Below are 13,723 nucleotides of genomic sequence, written 5' to 3' on the forward strand. Positions count from 1 at the left end.
AGGTTGATGGCCTCCGAAGGTTGATGGGGCGGGACAGGGGGGTCATTTTCTCCTCCCTCCCGTTAAAAAATAGGGTGAGGAACGGGAGAGTATACTTCCAAGTCCCACCCCGTCACCTGCCTAAAATAAATAAATAAATATTTAATATTTAATATTATTAGTTATACTAACAATTATACATTTATGCTAAGACAAATCATTGATTAATTATATCAATAAATTTATACTAAATTACTAATCACACTTTTTACTAATTATATATTCACTCTATTAGCCCCTCCCGACTCCCAATTGCCATTCCTAGTTCCAACAACGAAACTAATTAAGTGATTTGAGGGAAGCACGGGGCTATCTCAATTTGTATCAATTTTATTGAAGTAAAGAACCGCAATAAGCAATTCAAACGTAAATATGCTGAACCCGGAAAGGCCCAAATAAAAGAAGCTAAAAGCTCAAGCCCGTAAACTCTGCATTTGAATTTGCCGCTAGACTGGGACCCGAACTCCCGAACAACGTAGGAAAAGGAAACCACTACCTTCCTAATACCGAAAGTCTATATAACAACCACTCTGTTCATTGTTCTTCTCGCAAAAAATTTACTAGCAGAAGTTAAGAAGCAAGTGATCATATCGACGTCTAGGTTTCATTCCTCGGTGCTTGAAGAGTAAGCAGACCATTATCGTAGATAGCCTCAAAATTTCTTGTTTTCTTCGTCTTCCTCAGAAGTAGTCATATTTCTTTGATCAACTAGTAATAGGGTTCTTTTGGATTTTGCAATTTCGGTTCTTGGGTTTGGTTAAGATTGTAGATTTTAACATCTATCATTATAGGGTTTGTTTCCGCCATTACCATCCAACATGACTGCTGCTAGGAAAGGCGCAGTTGGGAAGCAGAACAATTTAGCGGACAGAAAATTGACTTCTCGAATTAATGGGAGCAACAACAAAGGAGCGGCCCAAGTCCTAGTAGTTCTAGATGGTAATCAAAGGAATGGGAAAAAGAAGAGAATAATGGATACATTAAAAAGGTTGCGATGCAGCAAGAACAGGATTGGCGCAGGTACTTTTAAGCCTAAGCAGCAGCAGGAAAAGGGTATTGTGACGATTACCACCGCTGATCAAAGCTGCTGTACGAGTGAAGCTAATCTTGCCGACGAATATGTTTTGAAGACGGCGTTATGTGCTGCAAGGTTAACACCCCGCTTCGCCGAAATTATTTCCGTAGCAAAAGCTGCAAAATTTAACGTCGATCAAGAAAAGGAGAGACCGATAATAAAACAGGGCAAAGAGGAAGAGGTGCTAAGATCAGCCGAGCCATTGAAGAAGAAAGAAGCTGAATTGAGGCAGAGGGAAAGAGAAGCAGCCCGCGTTGCGATACAGATGATAGAAAGCACTGTTGATTTGGAAGACAATCTCATGATTGTGAAGGAACTTGAGCAACTAAGTCAGTGTGCTCCCTCTTACATTATCCATGGATGCAACGGACCAGCAGTGATGGTATTGAGAGGTTTAAAGAATGGCAAAGTTTTGCACCCTTTAGAGCAGCTTGGCTTGCACTTGAAGGAGGAATTCAGGGCAGCGGATGATGATGAAAACGCATATTTGAGTCGTGGGGAAGTAGAAGAAGGAGAGATCATCGAATCCTAGTATTTTTGCACATCAAGTTAACTTGCACTGGAGATATCATCAAGTTTTTCAAATTGTTAACTTTTGTTCATAACTTGATATATTGAATTCGACCTTGAGTTGCAGCTTTGATTTCTTGTTTTGTATTACTAATGTAAGAGTTCATATAGCTATTTAGTTTTGTACATATCTTGAGTTTATGAATTCTTGTTTTGTACGTTGATGAATTCAGAGCTTGAGTTTATGCTAGTTTTTCACTGACGAGTAAATTGAAGGGGTTTATGCGTACTTGAGAGTTCAGTTTTCACTTAAACACAGTCATCCGTTCAAGATGAAGGCATTTTCTTGTTTCATGAAAGAGTGGTAGAATACCAAAAATTGTCCAGGCATTGACATCTCAGTAGAGCTATGCATAGAAGGTAGGTTATTTGGTGTATCTCAGGTTCCTGAAAGCTACGAAAAACCTAAGAATTGTCTTGAAATTAAGTACTAATTTCAGCTATTGTCACAAGCTGCCATTCAGCTGTTTAGTGTTCTGCTATACATGACCCAAAGTGTTTGATTAAACTACGAAGAACATAAGAGTAATACATATGATCATCCTTTATACCTTGAAGAAGGCTATTGAGAAAAGAAAATTGGAGATCAGAAGAGGCAGAGCAATCTATTCTATCTCATTTTATAATGATAATGGTAGATTTTAGGCATTACCAATTTGACTAACACCTGCATAGATGTTGTATTCTATCCCCAATTACCCTTCTTTGCTCATCCTTTGTGTGCAGATTACAAAAGCAGCCTCTCTTTACTGCATAAGTAATGCTTGCAAGATACAGTGGACTAATTGCACACCTGCACCTAGCAGATGTGACAATTGCAAATTCCATTTTTATGTTCCATTAATGAGTGTAAACTCTTATGAGACAGTGGTAAAGTAATCCGTGCTAGTTGGGGTGAAGGGAACAGAAAAGTCCAAACTAGCCTACTTTTGAACAGTCTGTGTTACATGGTGCAATCTGTTTCAGTACTTGGGAGAACCAAATCCATTTTAACTTCTTGATTCGGAAATAGAAAAAGTGCTTGCTTTTACACTCTGATTATCGATTAGAGGAATTAATTAGAACAACCTAGCTGTCTGAAATTTTTGTCGTACTTCTGATCATCCAGGTAATACCAGGACCAGGAATTCTCTCAATTGCCTCCGTGGCAATATCTAGGATATTCCAGTTAATAGTTATTGGATCTTAAGAAGAAAAAAAAAAAAATTAAAATATGATGTTTATGAAGGAGAAATAGCAACATGACAAAAAAAAAAAGGGACAGAAATTGTCATAAAGAATGGGATAGAAGATCTGTTGCACAATTTATGGGGAAAAATATAATTCTAATCAAAATTGCAAACACAAATTTATTTTCAAGACATTCTAGCTACACATTGTAATTAGAAAATCCAAAAAAAAATAAAGGAATAAAAAAAGGAAAAGAGAAAAAGTCTGAAGATAATTGTATCTATGTTTAGAAAAAAATTACTGCAAGCATCATTTATATAAGATAAATCAATTTACAAGAATTAATTTATCTTATATATTAAAATGTATATTTAATTATTAACATATAACATAGAAGTGCAAGCCATAGGATGAAGAGACGGTGAAAAATAAGGATTGTTTTTTATTTTGGATTTTCTTGAACATAAGCATGCCATACGAGAGAAGGAAAAATAAATTCAGAATATAGTGTCAGCTCGTGTTGTGAGAATAACTTTATTCTTTTTTCCTCTGAACAAGCTTGCAACAAGAAACCACTGGAGTTGACCTAGTGATCAGGGGAACGCTTTTAAAGTGCTCCTTACTGTCAAATTTAGGATTCGAATCTTGGAGATGGGAGGTTTAAAAGAACAAAAAAAAGCTTGTAACAAGAAAAGAACAAGTACAAATGTCTTCCTCAAATCCTAATTAAAACGAGTAAATATTAATGTTTTTTTTTTTTTTTTTTTTATCAAGATATCTTGGAAACTTGCTGTCATGAGATGGTATGACAAGGAGTGGAATCTCTCAACATTGTTGCTTCAACAATTTTTTTTTCATCTAGAGCAATTTTTTTTATTTAATTAGTGTTTAATAAATCGTGTAAAAGAGTAGATGATCTATAGCCATGGAGGGACATGAAAACCTTAGCTCCTAATTTAAATGAAATGCAAGACAAAGAACCTTACCATTGTTGCTGCACCATTAGTTCCATTGCAGTGAACCTGCAATCTGACATCAAATGATACCACTCCAGGGAACGGCTTGAGCAATTACACTTGCCTTCAAATGGTTCAAACTTTGCAAGTTGATTCTTGATAAAATTTATTTATCTTTCTATGCCTGACCTTTGTATTTGAGCACTTGCAAAAACAGAAATTATTGAATGTTATTAACTTCTTTTGAAGGAATAAGATGTTTTAATTCTGCTCAGAGCTACTAAAAACAAATGCATGAAAATCAGTTCGAAAAGAATCGCAAAATTCTCTACACATAGGATAGGAAACTTGCTTGGGTTAAGGAGTTGACATTGTCAAAAGGCATTGACCCTTGAGAATGCTTCCTCTTAAGCTGGAAGCCAACCTGTTATTGGTTATAACCAAAAGTCTGACAAAGTAGTAACAGGCTTGGTGACAGCTGCTATTTCTAGCACAAAAACTTAGTATATGTTAACATCCTGAGAAGGATTAAGGCAGTGTGTGGTCACATCAAAAGGCAATAAGACTAAGAAAACCCTGGAAATACTATACATATTTGCGCCAGGTTACAGAGTCAGTCAGACAGTCATCATTCGGCTAGCATGATTGAGCAAAATATTGAGTGAAATTAAAACCATGGACCCCAACTTGAAATCCTCCTAGGTTCTTCAAATTGTTGTGCAAATCATCGAGCACTCTTTCAAGTACCAGCGACAGCATATTCACTTGTTCACAAAAGCACTTCATTCTGCTTCAAGAATTTCCTGCCACTTCGCTCTTGATGCTGCATTTTAACCACCATGTATGTACTGATTATGAACGCTGGTAGGGATTGGCCAAGGACAGTGCTAGGCCTAGAGCTTAAGAATGAGACCAATTGGACAGTGATCACTGCCTGCAACATCTGGGAGAATGTACGAGTCGTGAACCTTGTCTGCGATACAGTCTGAGACAAGGAAGTAATCCAGCCGCCATCCTGAATGTTCTAAAAAGCTTAGTTCAAAGAAAACCAGGGACTTGCATCCAGCACAAATGATGCAAGAAGCTCCTTCAAGCAACAAGTCAAAAAACAACAAAAGAGCAACCATGCCTTGGCTGAGATGGTTAAGGAACATAACCCAGATTTTAACCGGCAGAGTGATGATGGCTAACTCAAATAAGTGGATGATGATATCACCAACTATCCCGAACAAATAACCATAGTGCCCTGACTTTGGAATAGTGATTCTAAAATGAGCAGGAATGACATGCCACATCAGATAACAAAACTGCTAGCATATTAGGGCCAAACAGGATCATGTTGGAGTTTGAGAATTGCGGAAAAGTTTAACTATGATTACGATACATAATCTATTCTATTTGACTTTTAGATGAGTCTATATATGTGCTGTACTGCTGCACATATGTTAAAAAAAAAAAGAGATAACAGGAGTGAATTAGGTGCACAAATGGTGATGAAAATCTAGTTATATCACCTGTTTAATGTCCTAGTACATAATAATCCATACCATTATAATCAGAAAAGAGCGACAAAGCAAAAGGTTCAAATTTAGCCTATATAATTCAGAAAGTGGGAAGCAGAGAGATGAGAGGCTGTGAATAAACCAAGCACGGAAGATTATGCTTTGTGAATAGCTCAGTCATGAAACACCCAATCCAAGTCCTTGCTAGAGCTTACTTAGATCAGGGAGAGGGACTTGGTATCCTGTGTGCAGAAAAAAATAGCTGGCAGGCAGGTATGCAATACAGACATATAAAAAACTAAGCATTTTGGAACACATTTGTTCTTTACACTCTCTAATAATTGTATTCTGCAACCAAATAAACAGCTCATGATGCATTTACAATATGCGAGGGTTGAAATAATACAAGTTTTCAAACAGAGAACAAGTGAAAGCATCACATGGTACGAAATGTAAATCCTAGCAACCTTCTATATTTGAAGTGATCATGCATAGCATGTCCTTGATTTTGTTATTGACATCAACTTCACCCCAGAAGGAAAATGACACGTCCAGAGATGCCTTATTTGGATATTCACAATCAAATTTATAAACAACAAAAGGACCCGAAAAAACTATTGCACAACACACCTTTATTAGCCTTCCGTCCACCATGTCTATACCCCCAATAAGTATAGCCAACAACACCAGGATGCTGCGTCCTGAAGGTATCCACAAAGCCCTTATTTAAGAAGTTTGTCTCAAATGATTGTCTTTCTTCAACTGTGAACCCAGCACTTCTTTTATTTCCCTATACAGGAATGCAACAAAAAGCGATTATCAGCATACTAACTATACTAAAATTTCTCTCCTTCTTTCTACCCTTTTGCCACAGATGGAGGAAAAAGAACAACTAAAATGCCAAAGGCAAGAAAATTCGGTCCACTTCAAGTTGAATGTTCAAAAGAATGATTGCATAGTTCATTATCTCATTATGAACTGTTATATAGGTAATCTTTATGCGTGATACTACAGTGCTTCTCAATCCTTCATACCCGGCATAACATGCGTCCAAGAAAAGAAAAAAAAAAGAAAGGAATTTGGGGGGGAGGGGGGAGGGGGTGGGGTTGGAGCTAGTCAGGAACTCATCCATATGGACTTGAAATTTCTGTCAGGCATTAAGCATACTGCATTGAAATTCCTTGCTCTGCATCAACATATGTAAAACTTTTATTCTGAATTCCTTTCTTTAAAAAAAACGGCTCCAATCTGTTGATATCATGTATCTCAAATAGGTGTCATATGCAGTTATAGAAGATTTAGAATTTGCCCTCATCAAGGATTATTTTTTCTTGCTGTCATTACTTATTAGCAAGACTGAAACTAAATTGACTATATGTAGACACAGATGAATTCTGATCACATGACTGTGTTAATCTGCTATTTTCTTGGTCTCAAACTAGGGGACAAATGGACAACAATATACACTTCTTAAAAACTGTAGTACTCACAGCAGGATCATGAATGTCAATCTCTTGATGAGCACAATTCAAATCACCAGTCAATATGACAGGCTTATATTTTTCTAGTTCCTGCAAAGTATATACACAAGACAGAACCATTAAGTACTGAGGAAAATTCAGCAGCACAGTAGCATGTACTCAAGCTGATTTATAAGTCGTGCCACAACTCAACAAGATGTAAAAGTTCATCACACTTGATGCCTCTTCTAGAATTACATGTACCAAATTAAGGAAGAACATAGAAATACCTCAAATAAGTACTAACTCATAAAAACAAATAATTCAAAATTATATACAAAATTCCTCGACATATTAAAATCCAGAAAAAGGTATAATTATCACTATGAAGTACCATGATTATCCTGAAGATTAAAACCTGACTTAGTCAACAAAGAGCTCAAGAAAATACAAAAATAATGATTTCATAATTTTTCTCCAGCTTCAGTTAGGCATCCCTTGACTATTAGAAGCCTATTTAGGAATTGGAATATCCCAATTAAGTGTCATTCTAGTATTTAATTCCTCAGCTTCAGTACTTTCCAGAATTTTAGTTCTCAAGGCTATTTTATTCTTACATTTATTTGCAGGAAATATCTTGGAATTGTGCTAGTGAGTCTTATTTAGGTAATTTAGTGTATATAAGAAACTAATTGAAGTCATAGCAGTTACATGAGAGTACCAGAAGTATTTTGCTTATGAATTAAGATAGAAAGCAGGAATTCTATTCAGACTAGAAATCTATCTTTCAGACTCTTCTTTCTAGGTCTTCTTACGCAGGGATTAATCAAATAAAGAATTAAGTCGTTTGTTTTCCAGCTATTGCGTTCTTCTTCCTAAACATTTCCATTAATCCCTTCTTCTCCCATATTTTTCCCCTTATTACCATTCACAGCTTGAAAATACTTTCATTCTTCTGCTGCCGCTAGTAGGCAAGATCACACCTATCTTGTCCTACATCACTTCTGCTATTCATCTCTTTCAAAATAAACTAAAACTAGCACAACACATTAGAATCAAAAAATGCCAAGGAAAGGGACCATTCTGACAAGAGAAGAGAGAGAAGAAGCACCAAAAACCTTCAAATTAAGAGCACATTGCAATATGCGTCAGCACAGTGGTAACTGTGCAATAACAGTAAGAAAGATGACCAATTACCAGACTATCAGTTCATTCGTGTAAAAATTTAATTTGTGAATCATCTCCTAAATGTCATATATAATTCCCCTTTCTCTTCCAGGGTTGCAGGCTAAGTGGTTTAGAGCAGGGATGAAGTAATAGGGGTGCTATCATATGTAAAGGTGTTATTTCAACCTCTATGGACCAAAGGTGTTATTTCAAATGCAATTGGTTATGTATCAATTTGTTTGGAAGAAAACACTATAGATAATGAGGAAAGAAATGGGAAAGCTTCAATGCACAATAAAGAAGAGACATACTTACTTTCAAGTAGTTACCAAGACACGGATCCCACTCGGTTATTCTGTATGACTAAAAAGAAACTATAGTCAACCAAAGTTCCATTTGAGAAGCTAGGTTTCTGAGATAAGATCACTAAACATTCAAGAATTATTTACCAGTCGCTTCAGACCATCACCAGAATTAGGCACGTATCCACTCAACAAATAGAAGTTGTCAAATTCTGCTGTCACAAGGCGTCCTTCAGTGTCGTGATCTGAGATGCCCAGACCATATCTGACAGAAAGTGGTTTCATCTGTGAATGAACAGGAGAAATGGTAACAGAAAAATGACAAGTTAGCAGGGCATTTACCATCTTTGCCAGTATCATGAACCAAAACCAATTCATTCAAAACTGAGAAGAAAGATACAAGCTATTGTCACATTGCTGTGCACAAAAGGATCATATAGCTCCAATCCACAATCAATTAAATTCCAATATAGTAGTCCCTCAGGGTTAAAGGATCATAACCATAATGTTTATAAAATGAGAGACTGGGTCTCACAACATCAGGCTTTTAATGACCATGACAGAAGGAAAGGAAAAGAAGAAAAAGGCATACCCGTGAAATGATTGCAGTCCCAGAATACCCAAGTTTCGAGACGCTACACGTCCAAAAGCTATGGTCATAATCTTCAAGGAGAGTATTCCTGATTGCCTCAACATCTTTCTCCTATTTTTCAAGAGATTAGACAGCAATTAACTATTAACGGCAAACAGAAGGCAGTTAGTTGGCATAAATTACACAAGGCTTCATATATGATGATATAAAATTGCAATACAGTATTCATCCGATGAGTAATTTTCAAAGCTTATTAAAACACAAAATTTGCTTGATTGAAACAAAAAAGTCATCCTACTAGTTAGAGTAATGTAACATGACAAGATAATCAGTTTTGGGGACAGTTATAATGACTACTACTACCAAGGAAAAAGTATTTCATTTTAAGAATTACCTATAAACTTGAACATTTAGATTTTAAGAATCCTGACAGGCTAGATGAGCTTGAAGAAAAGCACTGGAAAATGGAAATCATTGATTTAACAGATCTTTCCATAGAATGAACCAACTTTATAGGCATTGCTTTATTTGCAAAATTTGGACAAGAGAAGTCAGAGGGCTTTCTAATACTAAAGTGCTTTATGTGAATTCTATCCATGGCTCTCTGCATTTCAATTATGGAGATGTTTTTGTTCTCTATTTCTTCCCCTAGTTGGTCACTTGCCAGGCGAAGAGAGGATCCTGCTGTAACCCATCAGAAATTTGTTATAATGTGCAAAATAATAATGAAGACTATAATAAACAGTAGAAAAAAAATTTATAAAACAGAGAAATAACAAGATTTACGTGATTCTGACAATTAGTCCAAAGTCCATGAGCGATGAGAGCAAATTTTACTAGTATGAACTACAAAGAAGATTACAAAGATTAGGAGAAATTTTCTAAAGCCCCACATATATAAAAAAGAAAGATACTACAAGACACCAGAGAAGCTAAAATAGACAAAAGGGAAAGACCCAAACTGAACTGAAGCTTTTTGCATATGGATGTTTTGGAGAGTTTGAACCTCTACTCCATCTATTTATAGTCAAATTCAAGTTGAAACTTGCACAGTCTATGAAATATATTGGCAGCCAGGACATGCTGAATTAATTTTCAGCAATTCAGTCCAAATACGGATGTTATCCAAGTTCTGTCGGCAAAGGCTGACAGCATTTGATATAACTTACGTTAAGCTGAATAAAAAGTATAAACAAATCCACAGTAGGAGGGGGAAAAATGGGAAATCTCATACTTCTATTTTTTTGGGAACGGGGCCTAACCGTTCCATTCCACTCTGCAATATCTAAGTGATGATTTTCTTTATGAGTTATGCTGTAAACAAGTTTAAACTCTGTTCAACTAAAAATTAGGTTATTCTTCAATCTCTCAAATTTTACTTCCGTATGAACTCACAATCATGCCTCACTTTAGTCAGTAAGGGCAGTTATCCCATTGTGAGAACAACCATTTGGGGGCTTTCATGGTGAACTGAAACAGTTAAAGAATGGCCCAAATAAAAGGCATTTATCAGGTTTATTATATCAGCATCCAGGATAAGGTACAGTCCTCAACATATCCATGGAGAAGGCAAGACATTTTGAAAGAAATATAATCAGTTAATTGAACAATAGCCTAAAAGAAGCACCTAATCAATGAGCTCATTGACTAAAATCAAGTTGTTAAAAACTTGCCTGAAGTTTTGTCTCTTGCAAGCACAGAACATCAAAATCTTCTCTTCTAGCCAGTTGCAGTGCAGACAAGCTCTCCAACTTTAATAGAGCTCTCAAACCGTTTACATTCCAGGACATTAGCTTAACATGCTTAATGTCACCAGCAAGAGGAGGAGGCCGCATGATTTTGGGATTGTATGCAACCCACCCTTTTTGGGGCTTCTTATGAGTGAGAATTGTCCAAGGTTCTCCAGAGGAATGAACAGAATTGGATGCTTCAGAACTCATACTGATGACTTCTGATGAGACCTTTCTCTTTTTCGTAATTGATCTCTTAGCTGTAAGCATAGATCGTTATTCACTTTGATTAGTTTAAAATAATGCCAAAATAGACACAACTTTAATGAGACAGGAAAAGAAAAAGAAAGGCCCAATAGAAGCACCTATTGGCTCATGATACTCAATAGATTGCTCATCTTGTGCACTCGATCCCATTCTGTTGATTTCAACTTTGTTATGGCCGATAAGGCTTTCTTCTACCTTTCTCTTAGTTCGTTTAGTTCCAGAGCTTCTAGTCATAACATGTTCTCTGCAAGGCAAACTTCCAGCTTTTTGAGAATTGCTTTCATTGGACTTCTTTCGAGAAGATTCATGATCATCTAGCTCCAAATAACCTGTGCCTGAAGCAACAGGGAAATCTTAAGCATTAGAAATCAGTACAGAAATGCAAAGGTTGAAAAATGTGGAAAAGGCAACAATCAGATTTAAAAAGAAATTCCAATTTTCTGATGGAAAAAGCTCTATATTCATGAAGCATAGTTTCCATGGATGGGGAATACCATCTGTTTTGCTTTTAACGAACTCCTTCCAGGCAGAGACAAGTTCATTCTTGGAACCTTTGGCTGGAATTCCAACACTCCTGCAGATCCGATAACCATAAGAACCCACTTAAGCCATAAATCTAAATCAATTATTGCCAGTGCAATGCATGTAAAACCTCCTGTTATGCATTTAGAAATTAACTGGACACAACCCATAAATATTGCAAGCTTTCAACTCAAAATTGGTCCTATTCCCCAATCTTCTGAAATGCAGCTCCAAATCAGCTGAGCACTTACCAGGTTGTGGCCATTGTACACATTAAAAGGCGAACAGAAACAAATAACTGGATAGGCATGTGGACATTAGTCTGGTTTTCCACTCATATAAAACATAGAGTGCAGGGAGTTTTAAAAAATGCAGATTCAAAATTTCTTCAAAATTCCCTAGCCAATGGCAAAGAAAAACTCCATGGGCTGCATAGAAATAACAAATCTAGCTCTCATTTTTCCTCACATACACTCTAATGAGATTAAACCAAACTTACTACAACAGATCTAGAAATCTAATGCCCAAATCAAATGAGAACCCAAAATTCAGAATGAGACCAACTCTGTTCTGCTAATTTCTGATTGAGTTCTCTCTATTGACAAGCACTCCCATAGTCCCATACACAAACAAGTAATAGGAAAGCATCAGCGCTCATCGGCTGAGCAAAACAATGACCATCAGCAATATAATATTGAAGGAAATGAAGACAAGGAAAGAAAGATGGGCGCTCATTTATCTGTTCCATTAGAAATAAATTGATACTATTTTCCACTGCCCAAGAACCGCCCTTTCCTCTTCCAGTTTGATCAAATCTTTCCTTCAATCATCAAACATAACAAAAGATTACCAATGCTACAGAGTTAATTGTACTAAAGTGGTAATAGTAAATTTTCCAAATTGGCTTCTCTGAGAAAACTCTTCAACTTTCAAAGTATTCAAGGTGATAGCTACTTATAACTAATAACTTCACCTTCTATGATGATATAAAATGGCTAAATGCATAGTAGAGAGGGTAAACCACTGGCTGTCGACTATAATTCCTATGATGCTAATTTGATGCAACAAAACTCAAACTAATACTATCTGCAACAAAAGCTCTGCCCTTTTCCGCTCTTAATGAACAACAGGATAGAAAATACAGGAAATTCCAAAACATCCAGACACCATACAAAAAAAGAAAAGCAAAGACTAACATACCTTAGTTTAACTCGGAGTTGCTGGACTGTCATTTTCTCTACTTTATCCAAATCAATTTCAAGAATCTCATCTAGACTTATGCCACCCTTAGGAGAACTTTCCTACATCAAAAATGAGAGGAAAAAAAAAAAGCTTGAACTATGATAAATTACTCGAAGATAAGATGCATTGAATGAAGTTCAGTGGAAATAGGTATATTACTATGCAAGGATACTACCTGAATCATGTAAAACACATTCTGCAATCAAAATGCTAAAACTTTCATATTTCATCATCACGCACAAATTTACATGTTACGATCGATTCTTATCAGATTGCAAACATAGATTAATCTATGCTAAGACTTAATAGGGAAAAAAAGACATTTCATTTGAGAGAGATAGCCAATGGTGAAGAGGGGCTCTTAAGGGGACAGCATATATATATGACTGAGTTTGCCGGTGCAATGCAGAACGCCTAGAATAGATTTTTCAGCAAATGTGCAGCTTACATTTACCATTTTTCTACGTTAAACAGTATTCTAATAAACTAAAATTCTTAGCCCACAAAGTATCTGAAAAAGTGCAGCTCCAAGAGTTTCTTGCAAAAATAGTACTCAAATGCAGATACACAAGGGTAACACACGTTTACATTTACATATGTAAAAGTCTATTTTTTTCCCATTTCCTTTCTTGGTTCGAAGAGTCATGTTTAATAAAGCCCAGAGAGCAATATAAGGGAAAACGGAAAAAAAAAAAAGATGAAATTTAGAACTCTTAATTAAGAAAAGCTTACAGGTTCACCCAATTTGGCTGCAGGTGATGATAAAGGCGAGGATGATGATGCTGAGGATTTAGAATGACGTGCATTTTTAGACCCCATTGCTGACAATCTCAAAGAAGCCAAGCCCACAAATTTACTATTCCTTGCACTCACTGCAAAACTATCAAAATTAACAGTTACAAAAACAAACTCAACAAATTTCACTATAGTTCTTGCAAAAATTCACAGAAAAATGAAAACTTTTGAGTGCAGGCATGCTAGTTTCAGCATTTTGTGCTCTATGAAATATACCTAGTGAAAGTGAAACCTCGGAAATTTTGGAATCCTAATTTGAGAGTAGCTTGTATCATCGAAATGGGGCGGGGATTTTGGAAGGAGTGCTTAATAAAGTTACTGCAGAGAGGCAGAG

General features: G+C 36.2%; 1 protein-coding gene across 4 annotated transcripts; it reads right to left on the reverse strand.

Moving 5' to 3' along the window:
• Positions 1–4,201: 4,201 nt before the first annotated feature.
• On the reverse strand, positions 4,202–13,723 carry LOC113776505 (DNA-(apurinic or apyrimidinic site) lyase, chloroplastic). Of its 4 annotated transcripts, none has more exons than XM_027321683.1 (12): positions 13,606–13,723; positions 13,327–13,474; positions 12,553–12,653; positions 11,325–11,404; positions 10,929–11,165; positions 10,507–10,823; positions 8,834–8,944; positions 8,389–8,526; positions 8,255–8,302; positions 6,803–6,883; positions 5,943–6,102; positions 4,202–4,825 (listed from the first exon to the last, which is right to left on the reverse strand). In XM_027321683.1, exons 1-12 carry the CDS (start codon positions 13,662–13,664, stop codon positions 4,704–4,706), a joined length of 1,602 nt encoding a protein of 533 aa, XP_027177484.1. In that variant the 5' UTR covers positions 13,665–13,723; the 3' UTR covers positions 4,202–4,703. The 4 variants fall into 4 exon arrangements, with proteins under 4 accessions (XP_027177484.1, XP_027177487.1, XP_027177485.1 ...); XM_027321686.1 differs by having other exon boundaries at positions 12,553–12,648; positions 13,327–13,466; positions 13,606–13,695; XM_027321684.1 differs by having other exon boundaries at positions 13,327–13,466; positions 13,606–13,695.

Source organism: Coffea eugenioides, chromosome 6, assembly GCF_003713205.1.
Source record: "Coffea eugenioides isolate CCC68of chromosome 6, Ceug_1.0, whole genome shotgun sequence".
Lineage (NCBI taxonomy): Eukaryota > Viridiplantae > Streptophyta > Magnoliopsida > Gentianales > Rubiaceae > Coffea > Coffea eugenioides.